Source organism: Bactrocera tryoni, unplaced genomic scaffold (genome assembly GCF_016617805.1).
Source record: "Bactrocera tryoni isolate S06 unplaced genomic scaffold, CSIRO_BtryS06_freeze2 scaffold_11, whole genome shotgun sequence".
NCBI classification, from domain to species: domain Eukaryota; kingdom Metazoa; phylum Arthropoda; class Insecta; order Diptera; family Tephritidae; genus Bactrocera; species Bactrocera tryoni.
In genome coordinates this window covers 17,025,255-17,046,630 of record NW_024395824.1, presented here as the reverse complement: position 1 = coordinate 17,046,630, position 21,376 = coordinate 17,025,255, and the positions used below count along the sequence as shown (strand labels likewise).

The 21,376-nt window shown below is 37.5% G+C and overlaps 1 protein-coding gene across 11 annotated transcripts in view; it reads right to left on the bottom strand.

Moving 5' to 3' along the window:
• The window catches only part of LOC120779428 (protein pangolin, isoforms A/H/I/S), a 268,570-nt gene that overhangs the window by 165,798 nt on the left and 81,396 nt on the right, over positions 1–21,376 (bottom strand). For all 11 annotated transcript variants that reach the window (XM_040111659.1, XM_040111660.1, XM_040111655.1 and 8 more), the window contains one exon: positions 17,590–17,701. In XM_040111659.1, coding sequence (XP_039967593.1) covers positions 17,590–17,701 — 112 coding nt within the window. The remainder of the gene's footprint in view (positions 1–17,589; positions 17,702–21,376) is intronic.

The following is a 21,376-nucleotide window of genomic DNA, read 5'->3' as shown; positions in this document are numbered from 1 at the left end:
AAAGGGATTCAGAATATGATGAACAAGAAACTTCTCGAAATGCAAAAAAAAACATGAAAACAGAGGTATTTACAACCAGTGAATTGAAATCAGAAAGAGATGGAAGAGAATATTATAAGTAAGCGTCCAGGACAGAAAAAAAAAGTGAGAAAAATTTAGAGGATCAACAAATCGAAAAAGCTGCTGATGGAACAGTATGGGAAGAATTAAACGGAAGTTCCAACCCTGGCAGGTTACAAGTGCATAATATTTTTAGGGATAAGTCAGGGCCAAGGGGATATGCTAAACGACATATACATAATTAAAGGACAAATGAAGACGGCATTTATTCTTATCATTGATCAAAGTATAATGCATCATATTATAAAATGTACAGAAGAAGGAGCATTTAGGGTGTTAGGGACTAAGTGGGAGCTAAATGCAACATAAATAGATGCATTCATTGCTTTGCTCTATGCTCGTGGCGCATATGAAGCAAAAAATTTGGATATCTCATATTTGTGGAATAAAATTGGAGACCCGTTTGTTTTTCAAAAACAATGACCCGAAACGACTTTACTGAAATTATGAAGTTTATACGATTTGAATCAAACTGATAAATTTGCCATGATATTTACAATTTGCGATCGATTTATTGACAACTTGCTGACACCTGCCGTTGTCCTGCGTGAAATTATGTGTTTTGAAATGAAAAGAAATTTGAATTTATCTTGTGTTGAAAATCCTTTATTTGCGATTTTCTTAAATTTTTTTTGAATGTAACGCAGCTTGGTAAACAAAATTTTTTGGTTTTTGATCCGATGCGTAAATGTACAGAGAAGATGGTTTTGCAACTCCAAATGGCAAATAGTTGGAACTCAAAAGAATTCGTCGAATCAAGCAGTCGGCCCCTTGTATTCGATAGCTGCGTCGGTTCCATTACACAGTTTCTGCGCATGAAAGTTGCGAAACATAATAATGACAGATCCAACTTTGAAGCCAATTTTTGGATAAACATTCGTGATGAGTTTATCTTTCTTTGAAGTGAACTGACAAAAGGCAGATGGAATGGATCTCAAGCCACTGAAAGTATCAACCGAAAGTATCCCATTTCCAATTCTAAGCGAATACGATGTAAAATGTCTTCGGCAATGTAATTTTTACTCGTATCCCATAATTGACGCGGATTTGAAGGCTGTTATGTCGAAATGATCATCGCGAAAAGTGTACGAACTTCAGTGGCATGCGAAATAACTATCGCAACGTCCATGGTTCGATTCCAGTGATTATCATGTTCCAGCAATTGCAATTGCTTGCATGCTTCTTAAAAAGTTACACACACCGTAACATTCACAATACTTACTTGACTCAAATGAAGTTGAACCCCGTACAATATCAACCGAAGGTAGAAACAATCGTCGTTTTTCGGTGCATTCCATGTGTAATATCAAAGCATTTTCGAATAGATCAATGTTCTCGCAAACGGATCACTGACGCAAGTTGAGAAAAAACTCGTCAAGGTCAATTTTGTAGCTGGATGTTTTTCCACTGACTGTAATGTATTCTCTGGGTTGAAATACACTCTTTGGCCATTCTCCAAATGAACTACGAGACGCACAATAGTCGGAAAACGCTCATGAATTGCAAAAGTAAATATCCTACAAAGCGCTTTATTGCAGTTTACGTATCGACCCTTTTGACACTAGCTGATCTCATTTTGTTCAAGGACAATCACCGCCATGTTGCTTTCTTTTGTGACGTATTTGCAAACGTATTTGATCGATTTCACCAAACTGCAACATTCAACATTGATATAAGTTTTGAATGTGAATTATACATCAGTGGCGAGAATAGTGCGATCCATGTATTGTCGACTTCGATATTCACTCCTCTATGTTTAATGTTAAAAATGTTCTGCCCTTGTCGTCGGGTGAGCTACGCCGATAGAGTGGATATCCATCATTTCCAGTTTGCGTTTCTGAAAGAAAAGCACGTGGATAGTGTTTCGTGCATTTACCATATTGTCAGACATATGTACAAGCCGAAGTGGGATTGTGGTGTCCGCAAGGCCCATAAACCATATTGGTTGTCATCACTTTCTATAATAATGGATCTTTCTCTGCATCAGGAATTGCCGCAGAAATGATTTCATCAATTTGACCTGGTGTAACCATCATCCACCATCCAAAGAAGAACATGTGGGTGCGGCGAACCCCTTTTTTGCAACTCGACAGTGTACATCCAGCACCTAACAGCACTATATGTATATACCATATGTTGCTTCAAGATAAAGTCCATCAAACATTGTAGCTATTGTTTGAAAAGTTGTTCTGTGACATCGTGACGATCGCTTGCTGATTGACAGCGATCCATAATTTCACACGTATGCCATCGGACCCTGGGACTACTCGTTCATGCGTCTAGGGCTGCCATACGTTGATGGCAAAAAGAACGCCCACCGATATTAGCGCGACCTCTTCGTGGCTTCGTAACAAATTTTAATATCTAAATGATCACTTTGTATGAAACACGGATTAAGGTTTCAATAATAATTTTCAATAACTTACCTTTGCTGTTGATGAACAGTTGTTTCCGTCGAAGACTAAGTGTAGATTTACTCAATATATGCCTAACAAACCAGACAAATTTGGAAACCAAAAATTTACGACAAAATACCAACTCGTTCTAAAAAAATCTATATTCAAATCTGATCTCACAAATAACTCCTTTATTTCAATTTATTTCTGTGGGTTTCTTAGTGGTAGTTCGTCGTTTTGCTTTTCATCTGTTCGGTAGCCCATGAACTTTCAGTGCTACCAAAAAAACCACAAGGTCATGGATATGTACAACCTATCTTATAAGAGCGCAGTGTAGATGATTCTCCGTCCTTCTTACAACTCTCTTACAACCTAAGGTTGTCAGTCTCGTTATGTTTAGTAATTAAAAAATAAACTTGATTGTATTTCAAGTATTTTTAAACTAACTCAATTACTAAACCAAAATTACAATCGAATGGAATTAATTATAAATAGGTAGATTGTTTTTAATAGTTGGATTTTAGTTTTGATCGTTCAAATTATAAAAAATTGTAACTGAAAACCTCACATTGCTCAAATGTTTCTATTTATTCGTCATAACTTTTGACATACTTCGTTTAATACGGACGGTCAGTTCAAACGGGGACTGTTTTGTCGCTCATTATCGGCAAATTCTCTTTTGGTGTCGCTCAGTACGCTTATGTGCTGAACACATAGAGCACGACAGACTGCAAGCGACATCTGTCAAATATTAAAGTACACACGTTCTTATGGACACAGTTATTTAGACAGTTGCACGACTAAACGACTGCAGGCTCTTAGTTGTTGCTCTCGCTAACTTGAAAATATTTTTAAATTTGCCGACGACCATAAAGAGGACAGTAGAGTTGACAGTAAAGAGGAGTGATGACACTAATATGTAAAATGTGAAATTTTTCAAATCACTAACAAATCTGACGTTATTTTGCAAGTTAAAGCATAAAATAGCTCTGTTATATCATTTGTGATAATAATTGATAATTTAAAACAAAAATATTTGACTATTTACTTATTTTTTGCATAAAAAATTTCACTTTGTACAAAATATTAAAATTTCATTGAAGTGAAAGGTATTGGTATGTCAACAACGATATTGTGTACATATAAAATGGGCAACTGTGTTGTTTTGTGTACATGCCGGCCATTGTTATGTCGCTGCCTTCTTACAAATGTTCATGTAGTAGGATTCACGACGCCATTTACAGTTCATTGTCGTGCTGCCATGTCGTGTCGCTCTCTATGTGTTCGGAGCGTCATTTCGAATTTGTCTGTCATTCCCTTTCATAACATTTTCGCAAATGCTTGTACGGTTCGGCTACGCTACACTTAGAGCGTATTACGTAGTTCTTTTGTAGGTTGGGAAGCTGGTTTCACATTTTGCTCACAACGAACTAGAATATTTAGAATACTCGCTATTAATATTTTCAAGGCTAAATTTATGACGGAAGTTTCACAATCTAAAGGTATTTAATACTTTCTGTAATTTTTTACGCCATATTTTATTTTTTTAATAATATAAATCTAATATATAAAATTCTCGTGTCACGTTGTACGTTATTGAACTTCTCTGAAACCGCTCGACCGATTTTCGTGAATCTTAGCGTGCATATCGGCTAGGGTGGAGAATCGGACAACATCTATTTTTCATCCTCCTAAATGTTAAGGGAAATTGGAAAATTCCCAAAAAGTAACATTTTTCCATACAAATTTTTTTTTTAAATTTTTGTTTGTTTTGTTTTTCAATATTTTTATTTGTCAAATATTTGAATCATTCAATTTCGGTTGCATGCTTTTTCTATTCCGTCTATTCAAAAGAAAAATTATTGAAAGTTATTCAGTGAAAACGTTATGTTTCACATAAAGTGATCAATTACAGATTGAAATTTCTTACGAAGCCACGAAGAGGTCGGCGTTCCTTTTGCCATCAACGTATGGCTGCCCAAGACACATAAACGACTACTCCCAGGATGCAATGACATACATGTGGAATTATGGAACGCGGTCAATCAGCAAGCGATCGGCACGATGTCACAGCACGACTTTTCAAACAACAGCAGCGATGTTTGATGGACTTTATCTTGAAGCAACATATGGTACATATATATTAGATGCTGGATGTATTCTGTTGAGTTGTAGCAAAAAAAAAGTTAGCCGCACATACACATTCTTCTTTGGATGGTGGATGGTGGTTACACCAGATCAAACTGATGAATTTATTTCTGCGGAAATTCCTGACGAAAAGAAAGATACAGTATTATACCAAATGGTGAAAACCAATATGGTTCATGGACCTTGCGGACACCACAATCCCACTTCGAGTTGTATGTCTGACAATAAATGCACGAAACACTATCCAAGTGCTTTTCTTTCGGAAACACAAACTTGAAATGATTGATATCCACTTTATAGGCGTCGCTCACCAGACGACAATGGCAGAACATTCAGCATTCAATTTAGAAGAATGAATATTGAAGTTGACAACACATGGATCGTATCATATTCGCCATTATTGTGTAATTCACATTCAAAACTCATATCAATGTCGAGTATTGGAGTTTGGTGTAATCGATAAAATACGTTTGTAATTACGTCACCAAAGGAAGTAACATGGCGGTTATTTGTCTTGAACGATACGGTCGATACCTGAACTGCAATAAAGCGCTTTGTAGGATATTTACTTTTGCAATTCATGAACGTTTTCCGACTCTTGTGCGTCTCGCAGTTAATTTGGAGAGTGTATTTCAACCCAGAGAATACAGTACAGCCAGTGGAAACACCGCCAGCAACAAAATTAACATTGACGAGACTTTTCTCAACTTTCGTCAGTGATCCGTTTGCGTGAACATTCGCCAATACCTTCGGAAATACCTTGATATTATACCTGGAATACATCGTTAAAGAAATAGTTGCGAAGAAAGTAATTCCAACCAGTAGATTAACATCCAGCTGTGTTATCAACTAATGCATTAGGACAAATTTACACAATCCACCCGATAAACGACGATTGTTTCTACCTTCGGTTGCTATTGATTAATGTACGCGGTTCAACTTTGTTTGAGTCATTGCGTACTATGAATGGTACGGTGTGTGCAAATTTTGGAGAAGTAAGCCAGCAATTACAATTGCTGGAACATGTTAATCACTGGAATGAAAATGAAGTACGCACACTTTTCGCTATAAACATTCAGCCTTCAAATCCGCGTCTAAAAATTGGAAATGGATCAATTCCGGTGGTTCGATATCAATTCCATTTGTCGTTTATCAATTCACGAAAGATGAACTCATCACGAATGTTCGGACATTGGCCAAATTACTGTAACTATGATTCCTTAAGTGCATGCGCAATGTTAGCTGCCAAAAATACCGATGTTGTTCACTTAATCTAGAATATTCAAAGTCAAATTCCGGGAGACTTGCGTTCACACAAATCGATCGATCGTCTTGACAATGAAGACGACGCCGTGAATTATCCAGTGGAATTTCTAAATTCTTTGGAGAGGCTTGGTATGTCACCGCATAATTTGCGTCTCAAAGTTAGATCTGTCGTTATTATGTTCCGCAATCTACGCTATCAAATACAAGGGGGCAGAATGCTTGATTTTACGAATTCCTTTGAGTTATAACGATTCGCCATTTCAATTCAAACGTATTCCGTTTCGAGTGAAAATTGCATTCGAGATGACAAACAACAGGACACAAGGATAGTCGCATAGTGTGTGGCATAATTTTGGAAATGCTATGTTTTTCACACGGCCAGATATACGTGGCGTGCTCACGAGTTGGAAAACCATCTTTTCTGTACATCGGAACAAAAACCAAAAAATGTTGTCAAAATACTTAATTTCACGCAGGACAACGGCTGCGGGGTCAAAGAGCACTTCAATGAAACGGACACGTATAACGCTTCGATTCAGTATTTACTTTGGATTCACTTTCATTTACTTAGAGAAGTTCAACTAAATAACACTTAATTTTTGTAATCGAGATGCATTCATTACTGTTGTGAAATGAAATATAATTTTTCCTTTTCAAATATAAAACAAAAAAAAAAAAATTTGTATCTTTTAATCACCAAACGAAATTTTACATAAAACGAAGCAATTTGGTGGCGAAACGGAGTTCGCCAGGTTTTCTAGTTAAAATATAAACGCATCTTAATATTGTTATGAGAATGATAGAGGACCCGGCAAACTCTGTTTTGCCTTAGAGGAAACAAATAAGCAGGTTTTGGATTTTGTTGAGTTCTTTTTTTAGGAAATACAAATAAAATATTTAAGTATTTAATGGTTCTTTATTGTTCATGTATTCTAGTTCAGAGGTCGCGTTCTTCAGTTAAGTGCCTGTGATTCACGATATTTTCTGTTTAATTATCAGGCGCAAGAACAAACAACGCAGATGACCTTCCGTCCCTTGAACATGCCACATATTCCAGATTCAAACGGATTTTCGGCGGAGCATACTCCGAACAAAAATTTCCTCTCCTTCGAATTTTCTTTTGAGTATTGTAACGCTAATCACATTGTTCATCAATTTACTTACCACCAAACGCGTAGCGTTACATAGTTTTGTCTGGTTTATATATCGAAGCATTATTACTACGGGGCCAACCATTAGATGTAAATTGTGTGTTGGCAAGCCAGGCTCATTCACGGAGTTCGAATATTCAATTTATTAGTTAGTGGCTTCATTTTCATTCATTACTTAGCCAATAGATTTGAATTTATGCATTGATCCGATGTCCTCATTGTGAACGCGTACTGGTTAGTAATGATGTTTGTTGATAAGTTCGTCTTTCGATGAAACAAAGTTACAGAAATCATTGGGAAATGAAATCAATCCGCCCGATTCATCAACAGGTACTCAACCATTACTGATGCATCGTCAACTACTACTCAAAGAAATCTTCAGCAGATTTATCATTAGCAATGCAGTCATTCATTTCACAATTTGGCACTAGCATTTTTAACCCGACAAATAAACACAATTAAAGCACATGAAGTAACACATGTCTTCGATTAAGAGTAAAGCCCTATTACATATGTATATCTTTATTCATCTCAAGATTGTCATTTCTGGAGGGGATACGAGTTTGATGCGAAATATCTTCTGAAGTCGAGCCATGGTAACGCGACACTTTTAACGGACACACTTTTAACGGACAATATCTTGTTACTCAACAGTCCTTTCATTTATATATACATATGTAATGTATACGTAAATTGCTGTTCTTTTACAATAGCTATGTGTTGTTATTATTATTATTATTTATTTTTATTTTTTTGAAGTAATGAAATTTTAAATGATTCTTACAAACCTGAACTTTGAACAAAAGCTAATGATTTGAGATATAATTTTTGTATTTATGAATTGTATTGAATTTTAACATAAAGGATAAAAAGTAGCCTATGTCCTTACCCTGGTTCTAAGCTACCTCCTCACTAATTTTCAGCCAAATCGGTTCAGCCGTTCTTGGGTTACATGTATGTAAATGGTGGAACTAACACGACTTTCTTTTATATATATGTATACTAGCTGAACCCGCAGTCGTTGTCCTGCGTGAAATTATGTGTTTAGAAATAAAAAAGTTGAATTTGTCATTTCACTTTTTTCCAATGTATCGCAGCTTGATAAACAACATTTTTTGGTTTCTGTTCCGGTGTACTATAGAAAAGATGGTTTTCCAACTCGTGAGCAGGCCACGTACATCTGGCCGAGTGAAAACATAGCATTTCCAAATGTATACCATACACTATGCGACTATCCTTGTGTCTCAAATGCAATTTTCACTGGAAACTGAACGGTATTTTTGGCAGCTAACATTACGATAATTTGTCCAATGTCCGAATATTCGTGATGAGTTCATCTTAGGTGAATTGGTAAAGGGAAGATGGAATTAATATCAAACCACCGGAAGTATCAATCGGAATTTACCCATTTCCAATTCTTATCGAATACGATGTAAAATGTCTTCGGCAGTGTCATTTTTGTTCGTATTCCATAATTGACGCTAATTTGATGGTTGATCATCGCGAAAAGTGTGCGAACTTCATTCCAGTGATTATCATGTTCCAGCAATTGTATGTATAATATCAAGATATTTACGAATAGAGCAAGTTGTCGCAAACTGTTCACTGACGAAAGTTGAGAAAAAACTCGTCAATGTTAATTTTGTTGCTGGGGGTGTTTTCTCTGTCTGTATTGTATTCTCTGTCATTCTCCAAATTAACTGCGAGACGCACAACAGTCGGAAAACGTTCATGAATCGCAAAAGTAAATATTATACAAAGCGCTTTATTGCAGTTCACGTATCGACCGTAACGTTCAAGATCAGTGACCGCCATGTTGCTTCCTTTGGTGACGTATGTATTTACACAGGTATTTTATCGATTACACCAAACTGCAATACGCAACATTGACATGACTTTTGAATGTGAATTAGCAACAGTGGCGAATATGGTACGATCCATATGTTGTCGACTTCGATGTGTTGTTAACTTCGATATTCACGCCTCTAAATTGAATGCTAAATGTTCTGCCATTGTCATCTGGTGAGCGACGCTGATACATTGGATATCCAACATTTCTAGTTTGTGTTTCCGAAAGAAAAGCACCTGGATAATGTTTCGTACATTTATTGTCAGACATACAAACCGAAGTGGTATTGTGATGTCCGTAAGGTACATGAACCATATTGGTTTCGTATAATTCTCCTTCTATCTCTGGATCAGAAATTTCCGCAGAAATGATTTCATCAATTTGATTTGGTGTAACCACCATCCACCATCCAAAGAAGAATATGTGCGTGCGGCAAACCTCTCTTTTGCCACTCAACAGAGTAATCCAGCATCTAACAGCACCACATATACGTTGCTTTAAGATAAAGTTTACAAAACATCGCAACTGTTGTTTGAAAAGTTGTCCTCTGACATCGAGACGATCGCTTGCTGATTGCCCGCGATCCATAATTCCATTCGTATGTCATCGCATCGGTCATGTGCCATGGGCTGCCAATATACATACTTATGTTGATGCCAAAACGAACGCGACCTCTTCGTGGCATCGTAACAAATTTCAATCTGTAATTGAACACTTTGTGTGAAACACACATAACGTTTTCACGGAATAAATTTCAATAATTTTTTTTGTATAACCGGAATAGAGAAATCAAACCACAAATTTGACAATTGAAAAACAAAAGGAAAAAAGTTGGAAAAAAAATTTTTATATGAAAAAAAGTTATTTTTTTGGAATTGTCCAACTTTCCGACTTTTCCTCACGAAAAGCATACGGTTTTTTTGTTTCTAAACTTTCCTCGATTCACAGCGAACAACCTCTGAAAATTTCATCAAGATTGGTTCAGCTGTTCTCGAGCATTAGCGTTACTAACAGCATTCATTCGTTTGTATGGGAAAAAGAAAAGGGCTCTTTTTAGGGGTTTTCCGGCAAGCCATAAAAACCATCCTTGAGACTCAACGAACATTTTAAAAAAAGAATTGGCAAAATTGATCCAGGCGTTTTTGAGTTATGCGCCAGCATTTAAAATCATGTTCGTTTTTATTTCCTTTTTAAAATCGTATTTGAAAATTTATTTTCTTCATAATTTTTTTTTCGGAAAATTTTCCAGAGTTTTCTTAAGTATTCTCCTTGTTTGGGCGGAGACCTGTCCGAATTGGTGGTAATCACCGAAATCGGTCCAGCCGTTCTCCAGTTATAAGCGTAGTAACTAACGTCACTTTCTTTTATATATGTATATAGATGTATATAGATAAAAAAGTAAAAATAACTCCATTTTTATTAAAATTCATTTGCATCATTCTTTTCGTTTTGGAATTTAATATTTTTAAATATTTAAACTAAATATTTCTGAGTATCTTACTTTTATTCTTCTACACCATTTTCTAAAATATTCCTATAATACTATACATATTTGAATATTACATACCAAAATAGGTAACCAAATTAAATTTTCCAGAGATATCCTACATATTCATTAGGAACCGAGCGCTATTGCAACCATGGAAAGCATTTCAAAATGAAAAGGAATGCTAAATTGCGTAGCTGTTAACGGTTGCCATTACGCAATTTGTATAAATGGTTTTGCACACATCTATCTTTTCAATTATAATTTGTCATAATTTAAAACATCAAAACTATAATCCAATTATTTACAAGTAAGGAAGGGTGCAACCGAATATTTTATACTCCTGCAACTTGCAGGATTCAAAGCCAAGAAAATACCTTAAAGTGTAAAACGTCAACCAGAGGATCGGAATATAAACAATTTTATATATGTATACATGTACTATATATAACTCATACACTGACCGAAAATCATTTTATGATTTTATCTATTAAATATTATCATGCCACATACTAATCACCAATCATGATTTTCATTGAGATGATTTAAATATTGGCCGATATATGCAGTATAAAGTCATCCGGAAGTTCGAAAATCTTTATATTAGGTATAAGTGGCTCGAGAAGTATTGACCTGATTCCTTTTCTGATTCTTTCTGAATTTTGATTGTATATAAGTATGTATGTCCATACATTGACCGATATTTTCGGTCCAATGTCCAATGTAGATACTGGCGTTCATATATTCGGTCCCTAAAAGCTCAAAAGTTGGGGTTGGACAAGAGCATTTTTTGGTCATAAGGTGGCATACTTATAAAGAATTAGTATTGCAATCCGTTAATTTAAAATTGTGCTATACGGGAAGAAGGTGTGGTTGTAATCCGATTTCGCACTGTGATATAGGCCCATCGTCTAATTTTTACACCGGATCCCACAGAGCCTTCTCATACTTGGTCTTGTCCAGCCTTGGTCCAGTTCTTAATGTTAATATTAAGGGCTCAAATTATCAGGGAATTGTTTTTAGGGTATTTCCAAGGAAATTTCATAATGGTTTTTCAATCCCATTATGAAATTTCCTTGGAATTGGATGAATATATATAATAATATATATGTATACTACTATGTCTATCTCGATTAGTGTTAGGTAAACTCTGTAGCAACATATTGCAAGAGTATAAAAATAGTCTACCTATCTATAAATAAGTGTATTTGACTGTAATTATGAGTTATTTGAAGAATATTTCAAATAAAGGGTCGTGCTACATAAGAAAATCGTAATAACTTTTTTTTCTGTATGAGTAATCGACTTCCTGTTTTTTTATTTAGCAGTTTATTATTTAAATTTTTTTAAAATTAATGGTTAGGATACCGAAAAAGGTGTAGATTATGCAGCGGTACCATGCTTTGCAGTCCATCATTTCCGTCCAAAAGGACTTCAGACGGGATTTTGGCCAAGTAGGTAGACCATTTTGAGGTTGGTAAACATGTTTCCCGAATCTGGAAGTAACTAGAAGTACGTAATATCGAGATCCATTCCGTGTTCAAGAAGCAATCGCGGTTGTTGCATCGTCAATTCAAGCAAATCCAAGAATTTCGTTTCACAACTTATCGGAGCAACTTGGAGTTAGCAGGCGGTCATTACAACAGATGTTTCGTTATGACTTAAACCTGTTTGCGTACAAAGTTCAAATAACAAGCCGGTTACATCCTCGAGTGTGAAGGCCAGAAATAATCCACGAGATGGAACATCACCCAGAATGTGTCACTGTGTGGGGCCATACTTCTTTGAAGACCGGTTATTGCGGAGCTCCAACCAAAATTTAAAACAAATTAATATCCCAAGATTAGCGGACCTGACTGATTTTATGGGGTTATTTCAAGCAAGAAGTGTACAAAACAAAACGAAAATCTTTATATTAGGTATAAGGGGCTCGAGAAGTATTGACCTGATTCAACGCTTTTTTGATACACTGACAACTGTTTGTCAGGAAAGAATTCTTTCTGAATTTTAATTGTATATATGTATGTCCATACATTGACCGATATTTTCGGTCAAATGTCCAATGTAGATACTGGCGTCCAAAACCAAACCCAGAAATCTGACTGAATTGAAGCAGTGCATTAAATCGATAATTGAGGCAATCACGACTTCAACCCTCAGGCCGGTTATTGCAGAGCACACAGACCGGTTATTACGGAGCTTCAACCAAAATTTAAAAGAAATTAATGTCCCAAGATCAGCGGACCTGACTGATTTTATGGGGTTATTTCAAGCAAGAAGTGTGCAAAACAAAACCCAGAAATCTGACTGAATTGAAGCAGTGCATTAAATCAATAATTGAATAATTTTCTAATTATGTGTTGCATATGCGTGGCAGAGCATGGAGGACATTGACGGGCCATAATTTTAAAAAATAATTAATTATACAAAATAAAATTTGCTGTATAATAAAAAAACAAAAATGTAATGCATTGATTAAAAAAAGTTATTACGGCTTGTTTTTGTAGGACGATTCGTGTGCCACCCTGTACATATACATATACAATTTTACTTTTTAATTACTACAAAATATCGAGACTGGCAACCTTGCGTTTAAGAGAGCAATCTCCATGGTGTATATTTTTGATTAATAATTTTTTTAACAATACGTGTAGAATTATTTATAATTTTGTGGCTAGTTAGGATAGAAGATTTCCAAAATATTTTGCACTCGATTTCACACAAAAACGATTTAAAGGAAACCACTGAGACAGTTGAGTTGTTCTCAGCAAGCATACCAAAAAATAAAACGTTTTGTATAATGCTTCATTTGGTTACTGACGTTTTGGCTTACCGTAGTGACAATATTCTTGTTGTTGTTATCTCTTGATCATGTTTGATTTGTTGCCTATGCTATTTATAAATAATTGTATTCGACTGTAATATTGATGCTGGTGAAGTGAAAATGTCAGTGTATGAAATTGGCCTCCTTAAAGTCCTGACATGTCACCAATTGCAAATGCTTGGGCAATCCTTAAGATGGATATAGTTGAAGAAAAACCCTAAAAGCTGTCTCATTTGATGGACTGCATCTTAGAATTTGGAATAATTTTCCTCAAAATGAGTATTTGAAGTTTGTCAGCTCCATGCAACAACGAATGGGTCAACTAGCTATACGAAATTATAGACATTGTGGATATTAAACAGTTTGATAACTTATTTTTTCTACATGTAATTTAGTGTATGTGTTTATTTTTTCCTTTTATAAAAGCAATTTTGTTTTGAAATTACTTTAATTATATATTTTGAAATATGGTCTCAATAAAATAAATAATTTGTTTGAAAAAATGTAAACTTTAAAATTTTATTCACTTCGCTCACTGATATTTCACTTTGATACTATATACTATATACTTACTTTTTCCGCCTACTGTATATGCTTATATTATAACTCACTTAAATTCACCTATTCACTAGTATCTCTGTTATAACAAGCACAACTAGAATAAGTAATGACGACGTCCCGACTAAAGGTTAATCAAATTATTATTTTTTTGAAAAATATTTAATTTCCTTTTGCAGAAGACAAATCGAACATTATTAAATGAAAAGCGTAAATATTCAGCAACGTAAAGAATATTTTTTCATTTGTTTGCGTTAGCTTCATTTATTTGAAGTTGGTAATAAGTTTATTAAAACACCCTTAATTAATGCGAAACTTTTGCGTAAATTTAGGTGAAAAATATAGCGGTTTTATAAAAGTTTCGACTTTCAGCGTCGTTTAGACCCTTTGAAATAAATGGCCGGTTTTGTTCGTACTTACTTTTAATTATGTAGATTAAAGAATTTTAAAACTGAGATCGAACTCAGAATTACTAATAAGTCAGGCAATAATAAAATAAATGTGGAATTTACTTGAAGCATATCGAGGATGGAGTCATGTGTAGAAGTTCGCGCAAGTGAGGAAAGTTCTCTGATCGCCATTCACTTGGGAATGGCCAGAAACGATTCTTTTGCACATGGCACAAGCAGCTCACTACTTCCGGTCTTTGACCAAGTATCCTCTGGGTAGCCTAAGAACATCCGTTTGAAGGCGAGCTAAAGTGAGAAGGCGAAACATTCCCTACAAGGGTTGTGCGCTGGGTTTGGGACCCGCCACGTAAAAAAACACTCCCAGTGAAGAGCTATAACCAGCCTCGGATGAGAGACCCCCCTTTTGATGACGACCATGGCAAACGAAATAAGGACTACGAATTGAGGACATGCACCTGGAATGTCCGGTCCCTTAATTGGGAAGGTGCCGCCGCCCAGCTGGTTGATGTCCTCGTAAAAACAAAGGCTGACATCACCGCCGTCCAAGAAATGCGATGGACGGGACAAGGACAGAGACGAGTAGGTCCTTGTGACATTTACTACAATGGCCATATAAAGGAGCGCAAGTTTGGTGTAGGATTCGTGGTGGGAGAGAGACTCCGTCGCCGAGTACTATCATTCACTGCGGTGAATGAACGTCTAGCCACAATCCGCATCAAAGCGAGGTTCTTCAACATATCGCTGATCTGCGCCCACGCCCCGACGGAAGAGAAGGACGATGTGACCAAAGATGTCTTTTATGAGTGCTTGGAGCGCACTTATGAAGGCTGCCCCCGCCACGATGTCAAAATCGGGCTTGGCGACTTTAACGGCAGGGTGGGCAAAGAAGGTGTCATTGGCACTACGGTCGGTAAATTCGGCCTCCACGACGAAACATCCCCTAATGGGTTGAGGCTGATTGACTTCGCCGGGGCCCGAAATATGGTTATCTGTAGTACTAGATTCCAGCATAAGAAGATTCAACAAGCTACCTGGCTGTCTCCGGATCGAAAAACTACCAACCAGATCGATCATGTTGTGATAGACGGAAGACACGTCTCCAGTGTTTTAGATGTGCGTGCGCTCCGAGGTCCTAACATCGACTCGGACCACTATCTTGTTGCAGCTAAGATTCGCACCCGCCTCCGTGCAGCAAAAAACGCGCGCCAACAAACACAAGGAAGGTTCGACGTCGAGAAGCTGCAATCACAACAGACAGCCGAACGATTTTCTACGGCTTGCACTCCTGCTCTCTGAGAGCACTCGTCAACAACTCGGTATAAAGGGAACTGTGGGACGGAATTTCAAACTCTTACGCACAGCTGCAAGCCGAAACCATTGGTTTTCGGAAAGTGCAAAAGAACAGCTGGTACGACGAGGAGTGCCGTGTCGCAGCGGAGAGAAAACAGGCTGCCTACCTCGCAACGTTACGATCGACACTACACGTGCGGGATGGGATAGATACCGAGAGTTGAAGAGGGAAGCGAGACGCATTTGTAGACAAAAGGAGAAAGAGGCTGAAATGCGTGAGTACGAAGAGCTTGATAAGCTGGCCGACAGGGGTAATGCTCGAAAATTCTACGAGAAAATGCGGCGGCTTACAGAAGGTTTCAAGATCGGAGCGTACTCTTGTAGAACCCCCAAAGGTGATCTAGTCACTCATGCCCAGAGCATACTTAAATTATGGAGGGAACACTTCTCCAGCCTGCTGAATGGCAGTGAACGCACAACACCAGGAGAAGGAGAACCCGATTCCCCAATCGATGACGATGGAGCAGACGTTCCATTACCCGACCATGAAGAAGTTCGAATAGCAATTGCCCGCCTGAAGAACAACAAAGCGGCAGGGGCCGACGGATTGCCGGCCGAGCTATTCAAACACGGCGGCGAAGAACTGATAAGGTGATGCATCAGCTTCTTTGTAAAATATGGTCGGACGAAAGCGTGCCCAACGATTGGAATTTAAGTGTGCTATGCCCAATCCATAAAAAAGGAGACCCCACAATCTGCGCCAACTACCGTGGGATTAGCCTCCTCAACATCGCATATAAGGTTCTACCGTCAACAAACTGATTGGACCTTATCAGTGTGGCTTTAGACCTGGCAAATCAACAACCGACCAGATATTCACCATGCGCCAAATCTTGGAAAAGACCCGTGAAAGGAGAATCGACACACACCACCTCTTCGTCGATTTCAAAGCTGCTTTCGACAGCACGAAAAGGAGCTGCCTTTATGCCGCGATGTCTGAATTTGGTATCCCCGCAAAACTTATACGGCTGTGTAAACTGACGTTGAGTAACACCCAAATCTCCGTCAGGATCGGGAAGGACCTCTCCGAGCCGTTCGATACCAAACGAGGTTTCAGACAAGGCGATTCCCTATCGTGCGACTTTTTCAACCTGCTTTTGGAAAAAATAGTTCGAGCCGCAGAACTAAATAGAGAAGGTAACATCTTCTATAAGAGTGTACAGCTGCTGGCGTATGCCGATGGTATTGATATCATCGGCCTCAACACCCGCGCCGTTAGTTCTGCTTTCTCCAGGCTGGACAAGGAAGCACAGAAAATGGGTCTGGCAGTGAACGAGGGCAAGACGAAATATCTCCTGTCATCAAACAAACAGTCGTCGCACTCGCGACTTGGCACTCACGTCACTGTTGACAGTCATAACTTTGAAGTTGTAGATAATTTCGTCTATCTTGGAACCAGCGTAAACACCACCAACAATGTCAGCCCAGAAATCTAACGCAGGATAACTCTTGCCAACAGGTGCTACTTCGGACTGAGTAGGCAATTGAGAAGCAAAGTCCTCTCTCAACAAACAAAAACCAAACTCTATAAGTCACTCATAATTCCCGTCCTGCTGTATGGTGCAGAGTCTTGGACGATGTCAACAACGGATGAGTCGACGTTGCGAGTTTTCGAGAGAAAAGTTCTGCGAAGATTTATGGTCCTTTGCGCGTTAGCCACGGCGAATACCGCATTCGATGGAACGATGAGCTGTACGAGATATACGACGACATCGACATAGTTCAGCGAATTAAAAGACAGCGGCTGCGCTGGCCATGTCATGGTCATGTTGTCCGGATGGACGAAAACACTCGAGCTCTGAAAGTATTCGACGCAGTACCCGCCGGGGGAAGCAGATGAAGAGGAAGACCTCCACTCCGTTGGAAGGACCAAGTGGAGAAGGACCTGGCTTCGCTTGGAATGTCCAATTGGCGCCACGTAGCCAAAAGAAGAAACGACTGGCGCGCTGTTGTTAACTCGGCTATAATCGCTTAAGCGGTTTCTACGCCAATTAAGAAGAAGAAGATATCTCAAAGAAAATTGGTACTTACCCATTGCTTTGGGATCCAGCTGATATGGAGGTATACCACAATGCGCAGGGGGTGGTGTCGTAAGCGGATCGCCATTATGACAGAAAAATGGCGACAGGCCTATTTTATTTGCCTGAAAAAAACGAATATATTAATACTTAAGCAGAAAGCAGCAGTACAGCAGATGCCCTAGCAACTAGTAACTACTAACCCTATTAGACCAACAATAAATACGTTCGCAACAAAGGCGTTTAACTGACTGAGGGATCGCCACAAACAAAAAACCTCTCTATGCCTCAAAGAACTAATCTCAACTAGAATGCTGTCAAAGTTTAATGATATTTCATTCAACTATTCTCACAGTGATTATTATTCTTGTTTTCAATGGAAAAAGAAACATATAATTGATCCAAAACCATTGCTATATTATGAAAACTCTACCCCAACATATTCAGTTGTGAAGTACTGGTTTCTTTACTTTTTTCCTGATCGTACCAGCGCAAATGATCAAGGGCTTCAAGAGGCAGCAAGGCTAGAAAACATTGCGGAAATTCGCATTTTTCACATTTCAATGGAGTATTTCATATCATTCACGAAGTTTTACAAAATGAAGACACTATTATAGATTTTCAAGAACAACATGAACATTAATAACCCATTTTCACAAACCATTTCTGTACCTATACATAAATGAAAATGGGCGACGCATGAATACATAATTACACTCCCGAGTCAAATCGACAGTCGGTAAGCAATATTTCCTAGACTTTTCAGCCCATGTGTGTAACGATTTTTTTCTGATCGGTTCTTTTTGATTAAGTAATCGCTGAAAAAATTTCCTGGAATTATATTCGTGTAAAAAAAATTACAAAGTCCAAAAGATTACGAAATAAACTTCGAATTATATGAATAAAGGCTTTATGGTATACAGTTTTTTTATCTCTAAAAGAGAGCTTCACTTGCATTAAATAGTAGATTAATCATACATATGCAACTTATATAACTTTTTCTTAATATGAGCTATAAAAGGATGACTATCATAAACTGAATCCTTAGACGGCAATTCAACATGTAACAAATTATTTACCGATCCAAACGGAGCTAGATCGTCGAAATGGCAGCCCTTGGCCGGATAAAATCCGAGTTAATTCTGGTATCGTAGAACCGGCTGTCGTGGGAATTGAATTTCAATGTAGCAGGTTAAACTCCTACCTATCCAGAATACACCCCGACATAGTCAATTTATATCCTGCATGCAACTAGTGCCTGCACGATACTAATCACCCCTTTCCATGCCCCATGAACCCAACTCACTTAACCCTTTTCTGTCTTTGGTCCGAAACCGCCAAAACTGCTCATTTCTGGGCCTCCCGTTAAGTGACCTCGATGACAGCAAATTGCTACAACAACAACAACAATTCCACATCCGTTCTCATCAAAATGTGCCTTTCTTAAACATAGTAATAAGGATAAAGCAATAAAGTATTCGGTATACAGCACAAATCACAATTTGACATTGGTTCTGATGCTGATACTTTCCTCTTATTGCGAATAAGTATTTATAAATTTAAGACTGCCTCTCCTTTGAAATGGTCGTATGTTATCGATAGTAGGAAGGCAGGTTTAAATAATTTAAAGAGATTTACACACACAAAAAGAAGAGAAGAAGAATCAGTTAGATTTTTATTTCTCTACATATCGTTTGTACATAAGTATGTCCATACATATATTCATATATTTATTTATATGTATTTTATACCTATATACTTTATATATATTTATGTGTAAGTGCATATGTATTCGCTCTGTTGTTTTTGTTATGGTGGTTGATGAATTTCCTACCGGCGGTTGTTGGTGGTTGATAACTTGGCGTGAAAGAAGACAGAGTAGTTTTTATTTTTTACTGGGTCCTAACAAGTGCAATGTACTTATTACATAGGGATGATGGAATTGTATACTTATATGTGAGTGTCAAAAAGGTACTTCCAATTGGACGGCGCACGCGCATAATTAGTCAAACACTCCAACAAGCCCACTCTCAATACATTATTGAAAATACAAAAGCATATGCTCTATGTATGAATTATAAATCTTAATTATGGTATATAAATATCTACATATAGTCAGGTAGATATATGATATTTCATCGTTTAGATAACACGAAATTAACACAAATTTTGAAGCAGAAATTAAATTATTTATGTAATTACTAGAGGACCCGTCCACGCTTCACTGTGGCTGATACATAGATAATGCTACTACTACCATCTATCGGGTGATTTTTTAAGAGCTTGATAACTTTTTTTTAAAAAAAAAACGCATAAAATTTGCAAAATCTCATCGGTTCTTTATTTGAAACGTTAGATTGGTTCATGACATTTACTTTTTGAAGATAATTTCATTTAAATGTTGACCGCGGCTGCGTCTTAGGTGGTCCATTCGAAAGTCCAATTTTGGGCAACTTTTTCGAGCATTTCGCCGGAATAGCCCGAATTTCTTCGGAAATGTTGTCTTCCAAAGCTGGAATAGTTGCTGGCTTATTTCTGTAGACTTTAGACTTGACGTAGCCCCACAAAAAATAGTCTAAAGGCGTTAAATCGCATGATCTTGGTGGCAACTTACGGGTCCATTTCTTGAGATGAATTGTTCTCCGAAGTTTTCCTCAAAATGGCCATAGAATCGCGAGCTGTGGCATGTAGCGCCATCTTGTTGAAACCACATGTCAACCAAGTTCAGTTCTTCCATTTTGGCAACAAAAGTTTGTTAGCATCTTGGTTGACATGTGGTTTCAACAAGATGGCGCTACATGCCACACAGCTCGCGATTCTATGGCCATTTTGAGGGAAAACTTCGGAGAACAATTCATCTCAAGAAATGGACCCGTAAGTTGGCTACCAAGATCATGCGATTTAACGCCTTTAGACTATTTTTGTGGGGCTACGTCAAGTCTAAAGTCTACAGAAATAAGCCAGCAACTATTCCAGCTTTGGAAGACAACATTTCCGAAGAAATTCGGGCTATTCCGGCCGAAATGCTCGAAAAAGTTGCCCAAAATTGACTTTCCGAATGGACCACCTAAGACGCAGCCGCGGTCAACATTTAAATGAAATTATCTTCAAAAAGTAAATGTCATGAACCAATCTAACGTTTCAAATAAAGAACCGATGAGATTTTGCAAATTTTATGCGTTTTTTTTTTAAAAAAAGTTATCAAGCTCTTAAAAAATCACCCGATATATGATTTCTATTAATTGGATTATAACTATTAGTTAATGAGATATAGCATTTTTATGAAGCAACTTGCGTTAGTTTTTAATAAAAAATGGATCATAAGGCATTTCGAGTGTTAATAAAGCATTGCTTTTTGGGGGAAAATACTGTTGAATTTGGGCTCAGGGAAATCAACCGATGAAAAGATATTTGCTAAGCTTAAAGAGGCGAAAGCTCTGTACAAAGTGGTTGCCTCACAAGTTTATAATCCAATAAAAACAACGAATAACTGATTCTGAGAAGTGCTTGAGTGCTCTTTAATCGTAATAAAACCGAATTTTATGTATGTTTAAATAGAAACATAACTCCATTATTTCCCACTGAAGTCCAATCGACTGTCATTCTAGTGGACTGCACATGATGAACCGGTTCTCAGGCGTGGAAAGACGAAAAAGTCAGCTGGAAAGGTTATAATATCAGTCTTTTGGGATGCACGTGGTATAATACATACTCAACGACTGATTACTGAGCCAGTTATAATCTATTTTACTGCGTATTTGGTTGTGGTTCTTTTCTACTATTCCAAATACTTAGCAATA